The following is an 11,452-nucleotide window of genomic DNA, read 5'->3' on the forward strand; positions in this document are numbered from 1 at the left end:
TATCAGGTGTCCCCAATACTTACGAATACTCACATTGGAGTTTTCTTCTTTGGAGTGAGAAATACAAAAGTGTTGGGGGCGAGAGGGTGAGGGAGGGGGACAGACAGAGACAGAGGCAGAGAGAATGCTCTTTGGTTTACTCTCCAAAAATCACAAGTGGTCTGTCTTTCAGGTTTTTCTGTTGGTTCAAAGTGAGCCACCAAGTCCATTTTGTACAAGAGGAAGGAAGTTACACTTCACTTATTGAAGAGAGTCAAAGAATGTGTAGACAGATGTATAAACCTCCTCTGAGGTTCACTCTGAATCTTTGAGGGCTGTTGGCATGTTCTTTCTGCTGATTTCCTTTAGGATGCTGTTACAGTTTGACCAGAGAGCAGTCCCTCAAAGTCATGTCCCACCAAATTAATGACCAGAGACTTTTTCAACTAAGAGGGTTTATTGTATTTCTATAACTGAAATACATGAAAACTTGAGAGAGGAAAGATTTATTTTGACTCATGGTTTCAGATTTCAGGCCATCACAGCACGGAAACTCTGGTAGAGTAGCTCTGTCCTACCAGTTGGAATATGTGGTAATGGTTGATCACAAGGCAGCGAACCAGAAATCAGAGAGCGTGGTGCTTAACTATTGGCTGAATATAACTTTTAAAGGCCCGGCCCCCAGAATCCTTTTGATGTGCCCCAAAACTTACTACAGGTTTCATAACTTCCCAAAGCAGTGCCACCACTGGAGATCAAGTGTTCTGAATACGAGCCTGGTAGGAACCCATTTAAGAATCAAATCGTATCTGACAGGACACAGACATAGGTGGCAGGGGCCTGTTAGCATGGAGGTAGAGATTAGATTTTCACTGCCACAATGTAAGAATATAGGAAGCTGTCAAGAGCTGGAAGAAATAAAAAAAAGAAAAAATGTTCTCTCCTTGACCAGAAGGATGAGAGTCCTGCCAAAATTTTGATTTTGGACATCTGGCCTCTGCAACTGGACAATACATTTTTTATTGCATTAAACCAACATGCTGTGGTAATTTGTTCTACAACCTTCAGAAATGAATACAGATTTCTATTTAAATGTGCCTTTGAACTAGCTTGGTTTATAACAATAACATTCAGCCAAAACACTTCATTCTCTTCAGAACAGACTATGTTGAGGCTTATTTATTGTACAGATCTTTTAAACTAAAAATAATAGGAAGTACAGCATTTACTATGGCATGACTACTCTAAATGCTGATCAGAACACAGAGAGGAGTTAGATCCTGGCAGAGAAATAAGAAGCACCATGTCTCTGTCAGAGGAAACTGACCACCTGCCTTTTGACTTGGAGAAGAGCAGCGTCCTGACCTAAGGATAGCGTTAGTTGTTAGACCTGAGGCAAAAGCTCAACACGAGGCTGTGGGAGACACTGACATTCACAAAATGTAGGGACTCTATGCCTCTAGGAGGGGAGGGGATAATAGACAACTGTTGTGTTTTGAAATTTTACTCAAATAGGATTTAATGTGCTCATAAAGTATCATGTATAAAATGTGTTTCAAGAGAATTACTTTAGTAAAGGTTTTCATTTATTTGTTTTTCTGGGGATTTTTTGTTTTGTTTTTTTGCCTTTGGCAAAAGTTTCAATGAGTAGTGATTTCATCTGTAAGTAGAAAGTATTTATTATTAGGCCTCAGGCTCACATAAATATAACAGCAGGAATTTTAAAAACAAAATGAAGTAATTGTGGGTAGAATCAGGCAGACTTTCTTCTAATTCTACTCATGATATTTTTACCCACATAGTTTGGAATTTAACAAAAATGTCAGGTTTTAGAATTATTTGGAATGTGATCCTTTCAAATGGACTTGTGAGAGCATCTAAGTCCTCCAGTCAAGTTTAATGAGTATTAAATCCCAATAAGGAACTAGAAAGCCAAGGCACACTTTGACAGGTCTCACACTGGGAAACAGAACTGGTAAAATTTAAGTGAACAGTTGAAATTCCTATTGGGAACTGAAGCTAACAGAATGGGAAGATATTGCATGCTGCTATTTGGACACGATGAAAGCCAAATACAAATCTTAGAATATATTTATCACAATTGTTATTCCTGTAGTAATGATAAACAAAGCAAGCACATTAGCCATCTATGATAGATATTTCAAGGAGCATGCTACTTTGTTATCAAGCAAATTGGAGGAATCTTTATGGCACCTGGCTTTTTGACACTATATAGAAACTTACTATGTAGGCTTCTCACTGTGAAATATGGCAGAAAAAACAGATCACAATGTTCTCATGAATGCTGTTTCTGTATTCAAATATATAACCACATCTATATTCATTCCAACATTTCAGGGATCCAAAGTGAAGCAAATGTGCCACTTAAACAATAACAATTGAAGCACCCACTCGCTGCAGCACACTTATGCAACACGCAACTCCCTACCCAGAAGGCTAGCTGGGGGATTCTATAGGAACGTTCAGTTGTAAGCTAAAGGATTTTATTTCTTCCTATTCTTACTTCCCCTGTGCACAAGTTGTATCTATTTAATGGTTCCTAAAATTTAGAGATAGTTATAAAGTAGAAAAAGCCAGCACACACGCACACACACACACACACACATACACACACACACAGAGGTAAGCTAAGAATGAGGATTGAAGTTAGTGCTGTTTTTGGTTTCAGTGAATAACTTTGGGAAGTTATGAATGAATATTAATAGATGAAGTAATGCACATAGGATTATAATTTAGATAACTAAAGAGCAGTTTGCCACACACAAGACAGAGCACAAGTGAGCAGATAGATTTGTGTTGTTTGATGTCCCATTATACTTATCCCATATAAAACTGGGTTTTTACAAATCAGGATGCTCTAACCCTGACATAGGACACTTGTTTATCTGCATAGTAAATTCTGAAATATTTGATGATAGTAACTTCCATTTTTCTTATGGTGGCTAAGGAATATTTTATTTACCAATATTCTTTTAAAGAGCACATATTATTTTATCATAAGGAACTTTAAGATATAGAATAGTGACTGGCAGTGATCAAAACCATTGTTTTCTAAATAATCACTTCTCATTGAAAGTATTATAAACAACAAAATTTGCCTAAGACTAAACAAGTGATTCACACAAAATCAAACTATTGCGTAGTAAAATTAGTTATCCAATAAAATACATTGAAGTAAAAATTTATGGAAATGCAGTTTATAAAATAAATATAGTTATTTTATCTACCACTATGACAAAATTGAAATAGAGATAATTCATTGTTCACATTGGATCCATCTATATATTAAATTGGTCCAAATAAGAAAGTTTGTGTTCATGTATGTAGCTGCATTGATATGTGTTATATGTATGCATTTGTGCAGGTATGGGTGCAGGTGCATATGCCTATGTATGCACAGGTTCACATGCATGTGTGTGTGTGTGCGCATGAGGAGACCATACATCAGCATTTGGGCATCCTCCCCAGTCACTTGCTGACTTTTTTTCTGAGACAAGATCTCTTAGTGAACCCAGAGCTCACAGATTTGCCAGACAGACTGTGACCATCTTTTATATGGGTGCTGGAGATCTGAACTCAGACCCTCAGACTTACACTAAGAACTTTGCTTAGTAAACTATCTCCCCAGCCCCCAAGTAAAATAACTTCAACAAAATATAATATAATAAAGCACATTGGTAACAAAAATATAGGTAGGCCAAATGTTTATGATAATGATATGTATGTTTCTAAAAACAGCGTCAAATCTTTTGTTGGGAATCAAAGTGGCAAAGTCAAAACAGCAGGACTCAGTGAGGAATTCAAGGCACAGTACCAGGCTGCAGGGTTTGTGTGGAGCTTGGAGGAGGTCAAGGCAGAGAGCAAGTCTGGGAGTATTTAGCACGTGAAAGCTAAAGCCCTCTCCAGGACAGGAAGTACACAAACATGGGAGGCCAGAAGGTTAATATTTGGGGAAAAAGAGAGAGATTATGATGGTATAAGCAGAAAGAGAGTGATTTTGTTTTGCCTGTCAGGGTGTTGGTTCTCTAGGTAGCAAAATGTAGCATTGCCTTTCCCTTTCAAATGACACCCTGTTGTAATATTAAGGAAAGTATAACATAATATTCCATAAATAGTAATTCAAACTATCTTGCAATTTCCACAACTATGTCATTTGAGCCTAAGATTTTGGAAAATACTAAGTATCTAATTGGCCTACAGTTACTGTTGTCTTGTTCTCAGATGCAATCTACCGTCTGTTTAATCTTTTAGTTATTTGATAGAATAAAGCTCTTCTGGATGCCAGCCAAACATCAACCAGATTTCATCTATCTAAGGCACGTGCCCCTCCGGAAAGTCCATCTCTTCACAGTCATTCAGATGAGTTGTCTCGGCCTTCTGTGGATAATCAAAGTTTCGAGAGCTGCCATTGTCTTTCCTATGATGGTATGAAATATCCCTCAACTGTTTTTCTCTGTCACTAATTTTGGGGAAGCACATGAACTAAAACTGCGAAAGTAGAGAGGCCTAGATTCACTTTGACCAGTTACGAGAAAAGCTAGTATAAACTTGGGCACTAAAATAAGTATTTGCCTGTCTCTGGTATCATCTAAGGTTGTTTGTTGCTGCTGTTGTTGTGTTTTGACCATCCATAATGTAGTAGTTAATTGAAAGTAGGATGGAAAGTGTAAATTTAAAAAATTAGCTTGATATATACTAAAACTCAGGGGAATTTTTAAAATGAAATTTAATTGAAAGTTTTAAACAAATTTCAAAAATATTAAAAAGTATAGTGAATTTGAATGACTATACATAATTCAAAAACTATTAGCATAAGAATCTTCTAATATTCACTTATGGTTCAAGCTTTTAATTATGTATTTAGGGACACGTAATTAAATATATTTTATAGCTTAAAAAGTTTCTTTCAAATGTTTTCAACACTGAATAAAATATTACATTTCACTCTAGTGCTTTGAGAAGAAGGGAATGAAAGATCAGGCTGTGCCTTATACACATACATTTTCAATTCTTAGTTTTCTATCAGTTCTAATAAGACTCGTCTGTATCTATATCGTCTTTCTTTGCTTTTTGTTGTTGTTTTGTGTTTAAACTACTTGACTTTTTTCTTCAGGTGTTGGCACTAGTGTTTGTGAGAAAGTTGATGGACTTCTTGTTTACCAAACGGGAACTCAGCTGGCTTGATGATTTAATGCCTGAGAGTAAAAAGAAGAAACTTGAAGATGCTGAGAAAGAAGTAAGTCAGAATAAAATCGGTACTCTATCCAAGAGAGAAGAACAATAGTAACCCCTTGCAAAACTAAATTTTTGCATTTTTTTCATTAAATGGTGATTACCAAATACAACAGGAAAAAAGGTTTGGAAGTTTAATGTTTAAAAATATAGATGGGGGTGGAGGCCACTTGCCTGAGTAAGTTAGCCCTACAAGAAATATGCAAATGCCTCTACTTAGTTACTCTCCAAATGCCTCTATTTAGTTATTTTTCAGAGTTCATGGTCATGGATGGGAGAAAATTACTGATGTGTAACTGTTTCTGAGTTAGTCATGTAACTATTGCTTTTGGATTGACTATGTTTGCAACAGAAACAATGTAATACCTCACTGTTGGTATTTTTCCTGCTAACAGGTTTGAATCAGTAGATTTAAATAAAATTGTTATTCTTAAGACAGACAGAATATTTAAGAAGAAAAAATTGACCTGGTTTGCTTCTAAAACGATCCAAGCTTTAAAACAGTGTTTGTGCTTTGGGTTTTAGCTATCTTCCAAAGCTACTGATTTAGCCTATTTTGTTCATAAGAGAGAAAAATGAGATGTGAGTTTTATGAAACATACAGAGCTCATATGTCCACCTGGGTCTTTTAAAAGAGTATTTAATCATACCCATTATTAAAGTACATAAAAGCCACAAGAAATATAAATAAAATAATGAGACATAACATTTATTAATTGAGTAACTGAGCCCAAAGATCACAAAACCTGAAACAAAAATTTTGACTAATAAATGAAATGAATGAAACATTTTACAATTGTGTATTTTTTTCCAGTTTTGTTTTCATGGGTGTTTATTAAAAGGATTCAGCCTCTTTTCTATAGAATATTTTTGGATCATACATGTATTTCTTTTCTCCTGCTGGTAATTTTATTTATAAATATGAAGAGCTTTGGTTTTACTCAATCATTTAGGCCAGATTGGACCATAAATCCTATGAGGTTTTATCCAAAAACATTCTATGAACATAGCTCTATAGCATGTGGCTGACAGTCCCTTTCTCTGTGGTACCCACAGTTAGAGACAACACTATGCTGTATCTTCTTTCTGCATGAGTGTTTCAACTTTCCAAAATGTTGTAGAAGGCATATACAGAATCATACTTCTAATAATGTTAATACAACATCAAAATATTGTGAAACTATCGTTGTTTGCTTACTTTTCTGTTTACTATACTCAACACAGCACTAGAGATCTCATTAAAATAACACTTTACCCATCCACGCATGGTCTATTGACACTTACTCTACCTGACAGTTTTTTCCCAAGGTTAGAAGTTTGAAGGGAAGTAATTTTGAAGACAAAATTTATTGCCCTTGATTTTTCCCCATCTTCCAAGTAATTATACCTCCAAGCTTACTCATTTGGTAATGGACACGCTGTATTTTCTTAATAAAGAAAATAGTCTTACTCTTATTTCCTATCAAACATCTTTGCTGTATCCCGTACAAGCAGGATATATAGATATGGTAGAGGCACCCTCTTCCATAGACTACCATCCCTTTCATAGTATATTCCTGAGGCCATTCTCAGCATGAAACCTTTTTAGACTTTCATTTCTCCTTAGTATTTGGAAAGCACTTCAGGAAAATGCAGTGTAATCTCCCGTGCTAGCTTATTATAGAAAGGCACCATTGGTTTCTCCTGTTTGTTCATGACATTGTAGAGAACAAGTTGAGAGTGATCAGAACTGTAGTAGAACTTGCCACGGAAACTTTTCACAGTGGTACCAAGTCAAAAGGTTTAACTGAGATGTGATTATTGCTAGGAGAATTAGCCATTCCTGTTGCCCATAAGTACTGGCAATGTTTATTTGGCACTTATACATGTGTGCCTATCATGGATGCATTCAGGGAATTTATTAACCGACCTGAGACCTTGTATAGAGATTCCATCATTTCACACTCTGCCTTACTGTGCTCTCATTATGTTTACTGTTGTTGTTTTTAACTTGAAAGTAAAGATTTTAAGGACAACTGAATACCACTAAATTTCCTAGAACTTATACTTTCAACAAGGATATAAAAATGGAATAAGACTTCAGTTCCAAATGAGAGGGAACAAACCTTACAATATATTTATGGGAGTGGTTTAGAGATCCTGAAAATCTTACATAGATTATAACAATGATACTTTTCATATGATCCTAATTGCATAGAAATAAATAGGAAACCCAGTATTTCATTCAAGAAATAACCTAAACCCAAACATTAAAATATAGTTCTAAGAAGTGCAAAGAAGACATTACTCCAACAAAGTGGAGAGATGGAGGAAAGGGCATGTGCAGACGCTTATGTTCTGTTTGGAATTAGCACTGGGAAAGTAGAGTGGAGGAGGACATGCGGGGGATGACACCGAAGCTCACATCCAAGGTTCACTTTCTACTGGAGGGCCCAAATTTGGGTATTTTCTTTTCTGGAGCCTATGAATTCCCGTGAAAGATATGATAGTTCTATAGCATCTTGTACCAACATTTAGTGCTCCAAGAGTGTGTGCAATAGAGTGGATAATGGACAAGTTGTTCTGAAATGTTCACATTAATTGAGGAACTCTGGTTGTGATCTGGCAAGATGATAAACAGTAGAAATGTCTCAGCTCCCCCAGACTTGAATTTAAAGTGAGCTCACCTCTTGTCCTTTTGATGATAGTTACAAGCTTGTACCTTTATCCTCCAGGGTTTTCCTATCAGTAGCCCATTTCTGGACTTATGGCTCTGAGAAAACATTCATTTGACCTTAAAATTCAATAATGAGTTAAGCAGAATAAATAGCTACACAGGCCAGTCCAAGGTCGCAGAGCTTCTGTTCCAAATTTTCATGTACTTCATGCATATGCATATGCATATGCTTCGGTTTTTAGAAAGAAAGGATTATAATCAGGGTAGAAATGAATATTGGAACCCTGACATTTTGCACATTGCTCTGTGTAAAGGGAAGACTGCAGAATCAATTCTGGATGTCCAAATGTGCTCAGAGTACCAACATGCCTTCCTTCCTTCTTCATTATCCTCCAGGACATTGCACACGGGACAGACAGACTGCCACTAAATGCAAACAACTCAACAGAATGTTTGCTCTGGGGTGGAGAGCAAGAGTGCGGGCATTAGGTAGAGGCTGGGAAGGCAGGTCTGTAGAAGTGTTCGCATCTGCACCCTCTTCCTTACTGATTGATCACTAACACATACAGAACAGAAGCAAACAAAAAGAAGGCAAGTGGAGCCTTGTGATCATGAAAAAGTCCAAGAAAGTACAATCTAAAAATAAGCACAATTAAACAAATTACAGCAAATGCTTTCCTTCTTAGAAAGGTAAGAATTGGCTGTAGGTTTAGGAAGAACGTCCTTATTACTGACACCGATAAGCGTTTTTTGTTTTTTTGGTCTTTGTTGTTGTTATTTATAATTCAGCTATAGAGTGGGGCAAGCATGTTCTATCTCCTGAAGCAGCACTTTCCCAAACTGTGGTTCTAGGAGCTCTGCTGCTCCAGCCAGCACCTTGTAGTATTTAAAGAATGCAAATTCATAGGCTTGTTTCATCAAAGTGCGGATGCTAGAGCCAGCAGTCTGGTCTTTGAAGACCTCCAGGTGATTCTGACATCTCAGATAAACTGTTTATTAGACTCACAGACTCTCAACCTCTCTAAAAAAAAGCTAAGTTCTTAATATAAGACAACAGTGTCAGAATTTTTGAACTTATAGTAATTTAGGTGATAACTTAAAGGTGCTGAGTCAGGTGTAGGGAGAGTGAGGGGGGTCAGCAGTCACAGGCACTGCCTGACAAGCTGTCCACCAGATCATTCCTAAACCCACGTGTCGTGTCGAAGGAGAAAACAAAGTGCTGCAAACTGTCTTCTGACTGCCACATGTTCCCCCCATCCCCCCCCCCTCTCTCTCTCTCACACACACACTTCAAAAAGTTGCTGAGTCAAGTTCTGATGCGTCCATAGCCTTACACCAGATTACCTTTTAAGGGTTTTATTGTTTTATGTTACCAACTCTTTAATCCATTGGAAATCAGATATAATACTTCTTGTTTGTTTGTTTGTTTACATTCCAGTCATTGTTCCCCTGTCAGTCCCCCCTCCCACAGTTCCTCATCCCATTTCTCCTCTCCCTTGCCTTCCTGAGGGTGCTCTCCCCACCCAGAACCTGCCCCCTTCCCTGGGACCTCAAGAGTATTAAGCTCTTCTTCTCCCACTAAGGCCATACCAGGCAGACCTCTGCGATATTTGTGCCAGGGGCCTCGGATTGGCCTGTGTATGCTCCTGGTTGGTGACTCAGTCTCTGGGAGCTCCCTGGGGTCTGGGCTAGTTGAGCCTGCCGGTCTTCCTATGGGGTCGCTCTCCCGGTCAGCTTCTCCAATCCTTCCCCTAATTCAACCATACAGGTCCCCAACTTCAGTCTAATTGTTGGGTGTAAGTATCTGCTTCTGTCTCAGTCAGCTGCTAGTAGGGCCTCTCAGAGGACATCTGTAAGCATATCATAGCATCAGTAATAGTATCAGGCTTTGGTGTTACCCTCATAAGATGGATCCCAAGTTGGGCAGATCATTGGACAACTTTCCCTTCAGTCTCTTCTCCATTTTTGTCCCTGCAGTTCTTTTAGACAGGAACAGTTCTGGGTTAGAACTCTTTGTTAGTCACCTTGTCCCTACACTTGAGGCCCTGTCTATCTACTGGAGGTGGACTCTTCAAGTTTTCTCTCCCCACACTGTTGGGCATTTTGTCTTAGGTCAACCTCACTGACTCCTGAGGGTCTCTTACCTCCCTGGTCTCTGGTACCTGATCCTGTTCCCTTTCCCCCTCCTCCTCCTCTCTCCCACCCAAGGCCCTCTCTCCCTCTGCCTTCTGTGATTATTTCCTTTTTTCTTCTAAGTGGAATTGAAGCATCTTCACTTGGGCCTTTCTACTTGTTACACTTCTGATGGTCTGTGGATTTTATCCTATGTACTCTGTACTTTTTGTACACACCATGCATGTCCTTTTGAGTCTGAGTTACCTCACTCAGGATATTTTCTAGCTCCATTCATTTGCTTGCAAAATTCATGATGGCCTCATTTTCAATAGCTGAATAGTCTGAATAGTATTCCATGGTGTAATTGTACTACAGTTTCTATATCCATTCTTGAGTTGAGCGACATCTGGATTGTTTACAGCTTCTATCTATTACAGCTTCTATCTATTTATCTGCTATGAACATGGTCATTTATTGTTTGTAAATTATTTACATATGCACTATCTGCAGCCCAGTGTATTAGTTGAGAGAATGAAATGGTAGGGGCTTCCTAGGTTCTGCAGGGCTTATTTGTCTCCTCAATAAAACGAAGTGTTGAACAGGAGTACTGAATCTCCGCAAAAAAATGTCCTTAAAAAGCAGAAATTGCAACATCGACAAGTGTTTGCTCCCTATAATAACAAGTATCTTCGTGAATACTGACTCTGCTCTTATTTGTATTTTGAGATCTTTTAAATTATTTTTTTCATCCTATATTGGTTACTTTATTTCTTTACATTTAAAATGTTATCCCCTTCCACAGTTTACCCTTCACAAGCCCTCTATCACCTCCTCCCTCCTCCCTGCCTTTATGAGGATGCCCCCCCCACCTACCCACCCACTCCTAGTACTGTCTATTAATCTTCTTTGAGACATGCCCAGAACATTATGCAACTCAATCGATGTGTGCTAATTGAGTGAATTCCTTTTTCAATGCGTCAATTTTTCTGCTCTTTGTTGGATATGGAATTACTTGTTTCCCCCTTATTTTGTATCTAAAAACTGTTTTGGGAACCATCTTAATTAAAATAATGTCCTAACACCATAGCAGAAAAGATTTCTATATCCTTATTGGCCAAACCCTTCCTTTGGGTGTGGATGGATCTTGTTGGATTGTTGATGGATCCTGTGTAAATGGTGTGCTAAATGGAAGCCACATTAAGCACGTTACAGTAGTTACCTGGTCAGGTTTTTTATTGGGTATTTATTTCATTTACATTTCCAATGCTGTCCCAAAAGTCCCCCACATGCTCCCCCACCCACCCACTCCTACTTCTTGGCCCTGTTGTTCCCCTGTACTGAGGCATATAAAGTTTGCACGACCAATGGGTCTCTCTTTCCACCGATGGCCGACTAGGCCATGTTCTTTCTGATACATATGCAGCTAGAGACACAAGCTGGGGGGGGGGG

At 38.2% G+C, this 11,452-nt stretch overlaps 1 protein-coding gene across 10 annotated transcripts in view; it reads left to right on the forward strand.

Annotated features, from left to right (window-relative positions):
- Positions 1 to 11,452, forward strand: part of Slc4a10 (solute carrier family 4 member 10) — a 96,860-nt gene that overhangs the window by 66,632 nt on the left and 18,776 nt on the right. For all 10 annotated transcript variants that reach the window (XM_029473669.1, XM_029473664.1, XM_029473689.1 and 7 more), the window contains 2 exons: positions 4,252 to 4,425; positions 5,114 to 5,236. In XM_029473669.1, coding sequence (XP_029329529.1) covers positions 4,252 to 4,425; positions 5,114 to 5,236 — 297 coding nt within the window. The remainder of the gene's footprint in view (positions 1 to 4,251; positions 4,426 to 5,113; positions 5,237 to 11,452) is intronic.

This window comes from Mus caroli, chromosome 2, assembly GCF_900094665.2.
Source record: "Mus caroli chromosome 2, CAROLI_EIJ_v1.1, whole genome shotgun sequence".
NCBI classification, from domain to species: domain Eukaryota; kingdom Metazoa; phylum Chordata; class Mammalia; order Rodentia; family Muridae; genus Mus; species Mus caroli.